The sequence below is a fragment of the Salminus brasiliensis genome, chromosome 10, assembly GCF_030463535.1.
Source record: "Salminus brasiliensis chromosome 10, fSalBra1.hap2, whole genome shotgun sequence".
In the NCBI taxonomy this organism is placed as follows: domain Eukaryota; kingdom Metazoa; phylum Chordata; class Actinopteri; order Characiformes; family Bryconidae; genus Salminus; species Salminus brasiliensis.
In genome coordinates, this window is record NC_132887.1 from 14199322 (window position 1) to 14213894 (window position 14573).

At 45.1% G+C, this 14573-nt stretch overlaps 1 protein-coding gene across 8 annotated transcripts in view; it reads right to left on the reverse strand.

Moving 5' to 3' along the window:
* ctbp2a (C-terminal binding protein 2a) overlaps positions 1-14573 on the reverse strand; it is a 41158-nt gene that overhangs the window by 10117 nt on the left and 16468 nt on the right. The window contains exon 1 of one of the 8 annotated variants that reach the window (XM_072689364.1): positions 11459-12323. The exons of 5 other annotated variants lie outside the window; for them this stretch is intronic. In XM_072689364.1, the coding sequence (XP_072545465.1) occupies positions 11459-12308 (850 nt within the window). In that variant the 5' untranslated portion in view covers positions 12309-12323. Of the gene's footprint in view, positions 1-1997; positions 2745-9949; positions 12324-14573 lie in introns of those variants that run through there. 2 more of the 8 variants (XM_072689360.1, XM_072689363.1) reach the window with 2 other exon arrangements.

Consider the following 14573-nt stretch of genomic DNA (forward strand, 5'->3'; position numbering starts at 1 on the left):
GCAAAGACAAAATGAGATCGAGACAAAGAAAGAAAGTAAAAAAAAAAAGGGGGGGGGGTGCGAGAGAGAGAGACTGATTGTTGATGTGTTTGTGTACTTCAAAAGAACTGGAGAAGCACTTTGCATAAGTAAGTGAATGAGAAAGGGATTGAGAGAGCGAAGGAAAGAAACACACTTTGCATGACTTTCCCGCTCGCGCTCTTGCTGTGAATGTGGTTGTCATGGAGATTACAGGATTGGAACAGGATTATGAATATATTTAATTTAACGGCATCTGGAAGAAACATTTCTCTCCCCCTCTTCACCCGCTCTTCGGCAGTGCAGGAGAATTATTTACAGCGCGGTTATTAAACAGTAATAATCACGGAATCAGCCGCGGCCCTCATCCCTCAATTAGAAAGGAATGCGCATTTCAGATCAAGGGACTGGAGTTAGATTTAAGGCTAACTCACACATGAGACAGCAATGCTGATGATATGGCAGAGCATCACACACTCACATTACACAACACACACACACACACACACACACACACACACAAACACAAACACACACACACAAACACACACACAAACACCTGAGTTACTGATGGTGTTCGATTAAATGAAAGAACCAAATCACAGCATGAGAGAGCGAGAGAGAGAGAGCAAGAGAGAGCGCGAGCGAGAGCGCTGGGACAGTCTCACACTTCAGGAGACCAATATGCCCCAGCTAAAAGCTTTTTTGGACAAGATTCACTTTTAAACAAACTGAGCCGAGAGACATCCTTACACTACCCTTATTCTCAACCAAACTGTCTCTCACACTCACTCACACACACACACACAATTAACAATGAGAAGAGACAGAGCAAGAGGGAGCGAGGGAGGGAGCGAGGGAGTGTGTAATGTAACACTGTCTCTAAAACTAGACCTACAATAAATGTCTGTCAAAACAAAAGGAAATGAGCAAAATTTTCCATAGCGTGGACACAAGCTGACGTGTGTGGGACTCGCTGATAGAGAGAAAAGTGTGTGTGTGTGTGTGTGTCGTGTTCAGGGGGTACATGAGTGCATTTTACTAATATTCTTTGGTAGAAAGCGTGCGAGCAAATGTGAGGCAAGAGAGAGACTGAGCGATAGAGACAGACCGACAGACTCTTGGCTGGCAGTGAAGTGGCTTCACCTCACTATCAATGGTCGCTCCTGGTTACCTAGCAACCTAATCTCTGACAGTATGCAAGTGGATGTCCTGTGAAGAACTGCACTTGGATCACACACACAACGCGCACACACACACACACACACACACACACACACACACACACACACACACACACACACACAGAGTGTGTCCAACAGTCCAAATTTTAGTTACAATGCCAAGCAGGCTGTAAGGGTGTGTGTGTGTGTGTGTTAGTGAGTAAGAGCGATATAAGAGTCATAAAAAGGCAGAGGGACACAGACACACACACAGAGAGAGAGAGAGAAAGAGAGAGAGAGAGAGAGAGAGAGAGAGAGAGAGAGAGAGAGAGAGAGAGAGAGAGAGAGACTAATGCGAAAGTTAGCTTTTGTACTGCGTCACTCTTTGCTCGTCTTCCCCTTACCCTCCCTTTCTGCCAGGTGTTTGTCTAACAACCCTCCACTCAAAAACACACACACACACACACACACACACACACACACACACACACACGAGAGAGAGAGAAGGAATAGATATAATGAATGCCAGACATTATATAGATTATAATAAATATTCACTGTAATTTACGCAAGGGTGTAAGTGCAGACACGCATGTATATATGTGTATGTGTGTGTGTGTGTGTGTGTGTGTGTGTGTGTTAAAATAAAAAAGCATCAACATGTAACAAGAACATTAAGTACTGCATCGCTATCAAAGCCATGACGAGTGCGCACACACACACACACACACACACACACACACACACACACACACAACCCCCCCTCTCTCTCTCTGAAAGCCTGTGAGAGAGTGTGTGAGGAAACATGCTGCTTGCCTGAAAACTGCTGCCTCCACATTCCTCCCATTAAGAGCCGTGCGGAGCGAGTGAAAAATGGAGGGAGGAGAGCAGAAAAAAAAGACAAGTGTCAGAGTGAGTGTGTCCTGGGGGGGGATCCCTCCCCCCTCCTCGCTCCTCTCCTCCTTCTCTCCTCCTCCCCGTAAATCAGCCTCTCCGCCCCTCCTCTATCTCTCCCTCAAGTCCTCCTCCTCGGTCCCCCGCTCAAAAGGAGGCTAAGGGCCGTTTACACACACACACCCACACACCCCCCTCCCCACACATACACACACACGGCTGCTCTTCTCATCTTCAAGTCTTCCCAGCTTCTTTTTTTCCCTCCTCTCTTCTTTCTTTTCGTTCCAGCAGTGCTCCACGTTCCCACTGTTTCGTTGCCCAGGCTCTCCCTCTCTTTTTCTCGGTGTCTCGCTGTGTCTCTCGCTCTTTTCTCTCCGCCAAGTGAAAACAATCCTCTCCTAGTGAAAAAAGTGGGAGAAGGCGCCAAAAAGGGCAGCAGTGAAGAAAGAATCATGCGTGGGGGAGGGGGGCTCCTAAAAATGAGTGCCAGCGTAAACGACTGCCTCTGCTGATCTTCTTTCGTCGTTGGTCTAGTCTTCCTCCTCTTCTTCCTCCAGCCCTCCTCTCTTTCCCCCCTCTCTCTCCCCCTCTCTTTCTCTAAAATTTATGATTCGTAAGACCACGGCATTTACAGGCTGTCAGCCTCCACCTCCTCTCTCTCGCTCGCCCGCTTTTCTTACTTAACCTCGCTCGCTCAGTCTCTCTACCCCCCCCCCTTCACTCACTCTCTCTCACTCTCTCTCTCTCACACACACACACACACACACACACACACACACACACACACACACACACACACACACACACTTACCCCCTGTGGCTCTCTAGTCTCCCAGTGGTATTTCCTGAGCTCTATCTGTTTTTCACTTCCTTTTATTAAGCAAATATGTTTCATGCTGTTACATGGTACTGTAATGTGAGCACTCTGAGTCTGTGTGCAGCTGTGTGTGTGTGTGTGTGTGTGTGTGTTTTCTCAGCATGTATTATGAGCAGCATACCATAGAAATGAAGTGAGTGAATGAATTACGCACAGTAGGAGAGGCTTAAGTGTAATACGGTCTTAAGACTAGGAGTCTAAGTGTGTGTGTGTGTGTGTTTCTGCAGAAAAGAATCAGCTGCACCATGCCACTTTAAAAGAGGAACAAGAGCCAGTCACTGAGCATGGTTTATGGTAAGGGTGGTGACATCTGCCCCACCTTTACACATCTCAAACACACACACACACACACACACACACACACACACACACACACACCTCACAAACTGTTGGGTAACCTTCTAGAGCAACTTTAAGTGATGAACTATATGGACAAAAGTATTGGGACACCTGCTCATTCATTGTTTCTTCTATAATCAATAAACAAACTTTGTTGGAGTAACTGTCTTTACTTTCCAGGTCCACGCTTTTTACTAGATTCTGGAGCACTGCTGTAAGGATTTTATTGCATTTAGCATCAACAGCATTAGTTATGTCACAATGTCGGATGATCACCGCCACACCTGATCCCCAACTTTCCAACACGTCCCAAAACATTGTTGTCTGGAATGATTCTGCTCCATCCACTCAGTTCAACTGCTCCACAGCTCAATGCTGGGGGGATTTATACCCCCCTAGCCCATGCCTGGTATTAAGCACGGTGACAACAAGTTAATTTTTATCTGCTCTAGAAAGTCCCATCTGTGTCAGCAATGGGTGTAACAAAGTAGCTGAATGCATTTATTAGGGGTGTCCACAAACATTTGGACATATAGCGTACCATTCAATTCATTCATGAACCACTGCAACAACCTACAGTGAAGCATCTCAGTGACTGTGTGTTTCTCTGGCTAAGAGTTAAAACAAACAGAACACTGAAAGAAATGACGTTTATTTATACAGTGTTCACACTTCTGGCTGCCCTGTCCCCTCTCTTACACACACATACACACACACACACCAGCTGCAGATGTGCTTTCTCTCATTACGATCTGCTTCCTCCTGATAAAGCTTTTTTTCTATTCATTACTTTCACTCTTTCACTCCCTCCCTCCTTCTATCAGTGCACTCTATGACAGGAGCCATCTGGCCTGGCAAAGAGAGAGAGCAGGACCAGCCCTAAGAAACACACACACACACACACACACACACACACACACACACACACACACACACACACACACACACACACACACACACACACACAGCTGGGCCTCGTTACCAGTCAACACAGAAGGCTGTTATGAGGAGGTGTCAGAGCATAGCATTAGGGACAGAATTACAGCAATAATCAGCGCACACACACACACACACACACACACACACACACACACACACACACACACACACACACACACACACAAACAAACAAACACAAAAAAATAGGGTTACAGGGTAAAGAAAATAGAGGAAGCAGCTGTGATGTGGTCACATTAGGACTGTTTTTAAAACCAGGGAAATATCACACAGTTTACACTTAGTCTACCCTGCTGTTACTCTGTTCACCGAATATTATAATGACTAATAATGCAGCCATAATAGCAGGAACCATCATTCTACTGACCTTATACTTAGTATGTGTAAAACACTTACAAAATAAACATACACCAATCAGCCATAACATTAATACTGCCTGCCTAATACTAAGTACCACAACAGTTCTGACCTTTTGAGCCAGATCTGGCACCAAGATGTAAGCAGGAGATCCTTTAAGGCCTGTGAGTTGGGGGCTTCATGGGTGCTCATTACCCTGTCACTAGTGCACATGCAGTTCCAGAAAAAAAACGTACAAGACCGGACTGATGTTTTAGAGATGTTCTGACCCAGTCCTCTAGCCATCACAATTTGACCCTTGTCAAAGGGGCTCAGATCCTTATGCTTGCCCATTTGTCCTGCTTTTAACACGTCACCTTCAGGAACCGAGTGTTCACTCGCTGCCTAATATACCCCACTTCTTGACGAATGCCACTGTAGGTTTTTCACTTCACCTGTCTACTATGATGGCTCTGATCTTTTTTAACATGCGTAGGTAAGTCAGTGATCCTAATCAGCAGCTGATGAACCTCTTATTTGCATACCTTGATAATCTGTCAATGCTTTGGCTAAGCAACAAACATTCTGTGAAGAAAACAAATGTAAAAACCTGTACAGACTACAGAGATAATGGAAGAATAAGTGGCGTGTGGATATGGAATATTCATGTGGTTGGGGCACCATAACAATACTACTCAGGTGCACTGGATGATCTCAATCTGGCCCTGCACCCGACTCACTGACCCTCCGTGAGTTAATGATTTAAGAACTTCAATAAGCAGATTAGACTGAAGATGAACAGAGATATACATCAATCAGCCATAAACCACTTAAAACCACTTGCCCAATACTGTGACCCAGTCACTCAGGTCCTTATGCCTAAAGCATTTCCCCCTGCTTTTACCTCACCTGTGGGTGGTTTTAATGTTGTTGATTGGTGTACTTCCTTGCACAAGTTTCATAATAATAATAAAAAAAAAAAAGAATAAGAGCAATACATATTCTCCTCACCACCACCAATTATGAGTTAATACAAAGAAATTAATTAGTAAAAATAAACATCACAAACCTCATTTTGTCAAATAATGGTCTTATTAATCCTTTTTATACTGATAAACAAGATCACAAGCATTATAGACTATATATATAATTATAGACTCTTGTAGATTGGTGTTCATGGCTGGGCAAAGACTTTATACTCTGCCTGCTGTGTGGATGGCTGTGGTGCTACCCACCATGTTATAGGACTTCTTACTATTACATATTTAAATTCATGAAATAGCTGAATATGAAGTTTGTTTGTGCTGTACACAGCTGAATCCATAAAGCAAGCTGCAGTATCATCCAGCAACTGTACATAAAACGCCCCAACTCTGTGTACGATCTGTGTGACAGCATCCTGCAGCTCAACCTCTCACCTCACACTGCAACTCCGTCTCCATGACGCCATGACATTTTCTAACTGTAAATAATTCACATGACCTGCTTGCCCACACCAACATGTGACTGCTTCATTTAAGCATTGTATTCAACCATTCTAAGCCCCTATATACACATGTACTGTGGACACTCAAGATAACTCTCTCACACACACACACACACACACACACACACACACACACACACACACACACACACAATGCAGAAGTAAATGCCTGATAGACTAACTACTAACACAACCCCTAACCAATAGCTAATCCTCATTACACACACACCAATAACTGGACATAGTCCCAGGACGGTCAACAAAGAGAATGTGTGTGTGGGATAGAGGGCCTCAATTTTGGGCTTTACTAAGAGGGTCATCCTGTACTGTCCTGTGTCAGCCAGCATAATTTCCAAATGGAGATTACATTCTGTTCATTCAGTTCTGCAGGATTACGTACAGTGACCCACCCTGCCCATCAAGCCCAACCCTGCACAGATGGCTGGTGGGATTTTATGTCCATAATCCCTCTTCTTTCCATCTCTTTTTTTCCTTCTCTTCCTCCCCTCCCCCTTTATTTCCAAAACCACAGTGGAGAATAAAGGGGAGCTGAACATATGGCCACTGGATCTACTTTTACTGACTGTGCCCAGTTTTCTTTTTAACTCCCTGGCTTCCTCCAGCCTTCTTCTTCCCTACTGTTTCATTGTTTTTCCCTCTTATTTTTCTCTATGTTGTGGTGGATTGAGGAGGACAGTCTCTTCAGTTGCAACATTCCCTAGTCAGTTCTGTGGCTAAAAGTACAAAGGCAGCTAGATGCAAATGGGCCTTACTTGTGACGTCCTCAAAATCTGTCTCCAAGACATGATGAAGCACTGGTGATGCATGTCATTTGCAGGGCAGTGGAGCACAACAGGCACATACCCCGAAACGTACCCCAAATAACATCCTTCACGAAATTCAGAGAAACAGAACGTCCAAAACTTAAAGCCAGAAAGAAAGCAAACGAAGCACAGCTGAACATGCAGAACATGCAGGAATTCAGAATAAATGAATAATTAACTGCCAACAGTTCCACCGATCTTTAGCCAATGGTTTCTGACCACATACAACTTCTCCCAGTCCTGTTCAGCCAGTCACACACCTTCATCTGAGTGACAGAAACTACAAGTCTTAATATAGTCCACACTGTCCAAAAGCCCTGACTCAAGCCAGACATGCCCCCAGCTTCCGTTTCAGTGTCAACCTTCTAACCTGAAGAGAGTAATCCCTCCTCCTAAAGATCACTCGCAATAAAAGTGCACAGTCTTACTGTCTCTACTGAGCACTACTAACCAACCAAGCTTCCAAAAGCATGAGTGACCTTGAAATATTCCACTGAGCATTCTAGCTAATCCCGAACAGTAGGTGTAAGGTATTGCAAATGGATTAAGCAGGGGGACCAAAAAAACAAAACCCTCACACACAAATGCATGCACATACACACACACGGCTGACCTGGGGTGCTCTGGTGTGGTCCGACTGCTACATCCATCGCCATGGCTACGTAATCCTCTCTTACTGGAAAAATAGGGACTTCAGCCAAAGGCAGTCCCACATCTCCATATATGGAGACTATGAGTCCTAAGGGGTATTCTGGATTAGCATATGAAGGGTCATTACTGGTAAAGAGGAAGCTAGGTTTTGATTTAGAGTTAATTGAAAATAAATGAGGGCACATTACCAAAATAAAAATGCACCGTACTAAACAATAAACGGAAATTCCTTTTGATGAGGTCATGCTGAAATGCACCACGAAAGACAGTTAAACAGCATAATTGCATAAATTTTGGTACGTAGGTAACATCACATCTTCCCCAAGTCTCAGTAAACGTAACGGTTAAAAAGCAAAAAACAACAAAAAATTATTTATTATTAGTATTATATCAGTCTGGCCTAAGTCGTACTAAACTAGAAGTCCCTAAGTTTTTGCATTTTTAGTTTTTAATCCATGGTCATCTCAAACTTTAAAAACTAGAGCCATCCACTCTGACACTAAGGCACACAGCCTGTATAATCAGAAGTCTGACATAACCCGCAGCAGAGACAGCAGAGTTACAGTTTTATTACATGAGATGAGAGCTGTCTAAAGTCATTAACAGTGATGAGCCAAAGTGAGAGAGCGAGAGTGGGCGAGCGAGGGAGCGAGCAAGCATGTGCAGAAGAGAGAGAAAGAGAGAACAATTAAAGAGAAACGGATAAAGTCATTGGATAAATCTGCAGAGATTGAGAGGAAGCTGTGTATTACAGAACGTTGTCAAAAGAAGAGTCAAGGATTAGCACGCCATCATTCCTCATTACACAGCTTACAGACAAAAGCCACAGCTCAGTGAGACCATTCAAACAGAAAATAGATCACACCAGTTCTCCTGACATCTCTGCAATCTGGACAACACTATACCAACACACACACACACACACACACACACACACACACACACACACACACACACAAACACACACACACACACACACACACACACACACACACACACACACACACACACAGTAATCTCACAAAAGATCTCTGATATGAACACCAGTAGAGCACTGACTGCCGATCTCTCATACTGGCTTAACTCTACATCCTTTTTCAATCTTCCTCTCGAGAGGCTCCCCTTCATAAAAAATGCCATCACTTTGATTATAATAATTAGAGTCAGTTTAGTTTCCTTTACTATTCTGATACGCTGTTTAATTTCCTACTAGGGGTTTGACACCACCACCACAATCTCAGTTCGCAGCTTCATTTCCACTTACTGTTCTTGAGCCCCTCCCCCAATGTAGACATTGGCCGCAGGGTGAAAGAGCTCCGTTACATCAACGGCAAGGGTGGGATTAGAGAGAGCCCTGAAACACGACACGGTAACCCTCTTCCAGCTCTACGATATGCCCTACATAACACTTGATGTTCCTTAAAACATACAGCCCTGTAGAGTCCACGCTACAAGGCTTTTAATTTGGACTAAATTGTCCTATGTTCCTATTTCAATAAACTGTTGTCGATTCAACTGTCCAAACACAGCTCACATCACTGCACATCATGTGCAGACCTTAAATCACTAGAGATCAGCCTCCACTCTGCTCAAAGTGACAGTTCGAATCAAAACTCTGAGACAGACACTCTTATAGGTTGCCCTTAATGAATGGTAATGAAATACTGATACATAGAATATAGATAGCCTTACTGCAACTGACTACAAGATCACATGCTCATTTCAGAACCGCCCAAACCAAAACAACACAACCAGGCTCAGACAGTCACAGACACCCTGAAGGTGGTCTGGAGGGTTATACCAAATGACTAACTCTACAGCGACATGGTTAAGGAACATGAAAGGCCACTGCACTGATACAGTACAGAAATACTGAACCAGTTTAGTCACTGGCCATGCAGAAAGCTGCAGGGCCTAAGCTTAGAGCAGGTCCAATTTTAATTAAGTGGAGCAAGGAATGAGATTCAAAGATTTTTGAGTCCCATTCCCATTTGAGTCAGTCACATTCTTGTAGAGTAACGAAATCCAGTAAAGACAGTTGAAGCAAACAGCAAAAAACATCATGACTAATTACTTGCATACCAATTTAGACCTTAGCAAGCCTTTCATGCTCCACTTACTGCAGATCAATGGATATTGATTTGAACCAATGTATCTTGAAACTGATGTCCAGCAGATTAAAAAAAAGTCTTTCATAAAAAAGGGCAACAAAAAAGATAGAAATAACCCAATTATAACTCAAGTTATCATTGCACACTGTAAGAATTTAGTACAGAAAAGGAGCATTATTGTTATGCAAATTAAGCTCACAGTACTCGTTCAATCATAGATTGGGTGTGCAGGAGGAGTGTAGGAGGGAGAACAAGGTGGAGGGAGGAAAATTGGGATAAGGGATTTGATTTACTTGTGTCAGGTGATGCCATAGTGGAGACGATAACTGGAGGTCCAGTGCGCCGGCTGAGCTTCTGATTGGCAAGGCTAGGACTCTGACCTGCTATAGTAGCACCTACAGGGACCAATGCACTCTCATGAGGTGATGATCCAGTCTTTCGCATTATCTGTGGGCTTGGGTGTGGACTGGCCATGGGCGTCATAGTGGCCAAGCTTCGATCCCTCTTCATCAGCTCCATGGGCACAGTATAGTTGGTGGAGTAGGCCTTAGGGGCCTGCTGGGGAGGCAGGGCAGTAACCGCCATTGCCTGCGGCACTGCAGCTAGAGCCGGCATCTGCTGTGGCACACCATGAATGGATGTCGGCAAGCCAGAAAGTTGTGATGGCATTCCTGGAATGTGTGATGGAAGAGATACTTGCTGGGACATTGCAGTCATGGATGGCATATGTAGACCAGCTTGAGGAGTGTAGGCAGACATTGGACGTGGTTGGACAGGGACCATGGCACTGCTAAAAGCCCCTGGTGTCCTGATTCCAGGGTATCCACTTGTCTCCAAAAGCTGCTGAGAGGGAGCACTATTTGGTCTGCGGCCCATGACCTCACCCATCCTGGATGACATGCTCGGCAAAAGGTTGGCAGGAGGCTGCATATACTGAGAGTCCATGCCAGGTGTCATTGGCGGTTGCTGGTGCACATAAATGTCACTGCGATGACTGAAGCTGTTAGACCGACCACGAACTGGAGCGCTAGGGTGTTGGGGGGTGGCAGGAGGTACATCCGGTGGACGTTTGCAGCCGAGTGCCACACGAGAAAGAACACGTGCCTGTCCTAAATTAGGTGCAACGGAGCGAACGTCATTCTCTTCCATAACAGCCAACATTGCAGTGGAATCGAAGCCTTGTTGAAGCAGAGAGGTGATTGTGCTCTCGGACAGACCTTCGTTGCGCAGAAAAGCCAAAAACTCTGGGTCTGCGGTCCTCTTTGGGTCTACAGGAACCAATGGGGTTTGAGGGACTGTAGGAGGAGGAGCAGGAATTGCAGGTTGAGTAGGGAACTGAGGAGGAAACTGCGTAGGGACAGTAGCCATGCATGGGGTAGTCGCTGGGGCAGGAGATGGATTGACAGGGTTAGGATCGTAGACAGGATTTTGGGGTGTCACAGGTTGCACTGGTGCAGGCTGCGTTTGCTGCACTTGTTGCACAGAAGGCATTTGCTGCACTTGTTGACCAGGAGGCATTTGCTGCACTTGCTGAACTGGCTGCATTTGCTGCACTTGCTGAACTGGCTGCATCTGCTGTGTTTGCAGAACTGGCTGCATCTGCTGTGTTTGCAGAACTGGCTGCATCTGCTGCGCTTGTTGAACTGGCTGCACCTGCTGTACTGGCTGAGACTGCTGCATTTGGTTGAGTGGCTGAACCTGCTGCATTTGCTGCTGCAACTGCTGTTGAGTTTGCTGTGGTGCTTGTTGTGGCTGCTGCTGTACAGTGTATGGTGAGGGGCTTTCTTGGCGAATGAGCATACCTCTGGCAGTCCCGTCTATCCCCTGAGCAGCTGGATCGACCACTAGGCAGGTGGCAGCAGACTGATCCAGTGGTCTTCCATTAATGTCACTATACATTGAGCGCCCAGTAAGAGAGGCTGGTGGCTCAGCAGCATAGCGGGGAGATGTTGGCTCCATGCCATAACGTGCAGGAGAAGGTGCCCGGCTTGGAAAGCGCTGCCCATCTGGCATCATTTTCGATACTGGGGTGGCAGGTGGAAGGCCAGGGAGGGATGGTTCCCTGTACATACGGGCAATTTCATGAGTAGTAGGGGGTGGAGGAGGAGGATGGACAGGAGTAGGGGCAGGAGGACCAGACCTCCCACCTTGGTTCTGTTCCCATGGTGGCCGAGTCCCTCCCACCGCTCCATAATGAGAAGCTGACCGATTGAGGAGGTGAGGCTGTTCTCCACGATAAAAGGCATCTGGTGGCCTAGGGACCATGCCAGGATCTTGCTGGTAATAATCCGGTGGGGGAAGAGAACCACGGTGGGCCATAGGTGGCCGGTCATAGTGACTGTTCAGCTCAGGTACAGAACTCTTCCTCATGCTGCGAGGGTCTGGGCGATCCAAGTAGGTCTGGTTGTAAAGAGATTCCTGGTAAGAGTATGGCTCCCGTTTCATATCCAGGTCAGGTGGACGCACCCCAGGGGGTGGTTCATACCAAACTCCTCCTGCATCACCTCCGTAGGACAAGGAATTCCGTCTCCCAGCCATCCTGGCCTGCTGCTCATACATGCTCTCACTGCGTTCCCACTGACCCTCATTCCCACCAAGCGTGTCCCAGCTCTGGGAGCGGCCAATCGGCAACTGCTTGCTGGAGATCAACATCGGCAACACAGCTACGCCACTCTAGGAAAAAAAATTAGCGGAGAGGCTCGATTTCTGTTTTAGCTCTTTAGCCACACGTTAAGTTAAAATGATAAAAAAAAAAATAAAAAAAGATGTACATATCCTTTCCACCAGAGTTCTACCTGTACTTTCTGTCTCTCCTCTCTTTGGGGGATGTTTGGTCTGGTTATCAGGTAGCTCCTCTTGGAAGGCGCCCGTTGAATAATTAATCTGGGGAGTATTGCTGTTGGTGTTGTAGGATGGAAAGAGGACACCAAACGCTCTCGCACAAAGTGGATGTAGGTGAAGGCAGCCTGACTACTCCATTGTGGAAATGAAAAGCGACAACCGTGAACAGACGACAGGACGGAAAGAAAGCGAAAAACAGGGAGGAAGGGCACATTTTCAGGGGGAGGGTTGGTGCAGGGTAGGCAGGGGCTTGTGTTAATCCAGCAGAGCTGATCCGCTCCTACTCTGGGACATTTTACTCGCTCCGATTGCTATAAGGGATTACGGACTAAATAAAGCCTGCTTAAATCCACTGCCCCCCTGATGACGTCACACACACATACACGCACACAAACACACACACTAATTCATGCTTATTGTAAGTCTTACTTACACAGCGATGAAATGGATCGATGGTAAAGTTGATGATGCTACAGTTCATAATAGGACACACCTACTGGTGGTGGATAATTGAAGCGCTCCGTCGAATTTCTGTCCCATGGGCATTGAGCAGGACGGCTTTCCCGGGTCCCCGATGGGCGGGACAATAAGGCAGACCAGCGAAATTAAAACAGACCTAATGCACCAGTGCTAAGTCGCACAGCTCTGTCAGAAAACATCAAATCCTGATTGAACAATAATCCGGTGACTGGGCCAGCAAGGCGTGCACAGTCATGCGACTGCAAAGAACTGGCACGACTACACAGTCCAGTTATATGACAAGACTTCTAGAGCCACACTTCTTTCATAAGAAGACATGAATAATTATTCTGCCTATTAAAGTATTCCACAAACATTCTATTAAGTTATTTTGTGCATTTGCCTAAGAGCTAAAGTGACACTTCTTTTACTCTTCAATGTCAAAGACCTCTAATGTTCCCCAAAACTCCTTTGATACAGACCCTGAAACACCTCCCCATACTGATTAAAATATAATGGTGCATCAGATATAAATATTTAAAATAATAAGACTACTTCAGATATAGTATGAGTATGAGTAGAAACGTAAGATAACACTCCTGCACTGTATTCATTGAAGACCTGTACACATGTACATGTATTCTTGAAAGTTTAGAAGTAAAACAGTAAACTTTTTGTAATTTGTCTCTGTACACAATCACCATGAATTCGAAATGAAGTAAACAAGATGTGACTGAACGGTAAAGAGTCGTATAAACATTTTTATAAGGCTCTAAAGTAACTAGACAAACTAACAATGGTAAATATAAAGAACAATTTTTAATATTTATGCAGTCAATAACTGCCTGCATGATTGATCTGAAACTCATGAACTCATGGCCATCACTAAATGAGTTTGCACCCTTGTGATGCTTGGTTACAAATAACCTGTCGATTCCTCACACCATTCTGCAGATAACACAGAATCGAAGCTGTGTTCCAGCCAAATGCAGCCACGCATGTGCTAAAATAAGTCACTGTGAGCAGACTGTAGATATGAAAACAGAAGGTTTTATCTTTTTGACGAAAAAACAAAACACTGCATTCCCACATAAGAACCTCATTGTAACTGTTGAGCAAGAAGGTGGTAGTATCATGGTTGGGGGCTGCTTTGCATTATAAATGGGCCAATGAATTCTAAATTGTTCCAATAAATACTACAAAATACCAGAAGACAAAGAAACAATAAAGGCAGGAGAAATTTCACATTTTGGAATGGGCAAGTTAGTCATCCAGATAATAAAAATGTTATGTATGGACCTAAAAAACATTCAAGTGGTTTTGCTTCATTCTACTGTTCAAAATAACAAGGGGCAATAATATTTAGTCAGTTATTGCCTCTGTGTGCCTCCATTTACCCTGTTCTTTTTGGTATTAATGGGGTGGTGGGTCATTCTTAACACTGCAATGACACGGACATGGTGGTGGTGTGTAAGGAACGAGAGGATCAGACACAGCAGTGCTGCTGGAGTTTTTAAACACCTCAGTGTAACAGCTGGACTGAGTATAGTCCACCAACCAGAAATAACCAGCCAACAGCATCCTGTGACAATGGATGAAGGACTACAGGATGACCAA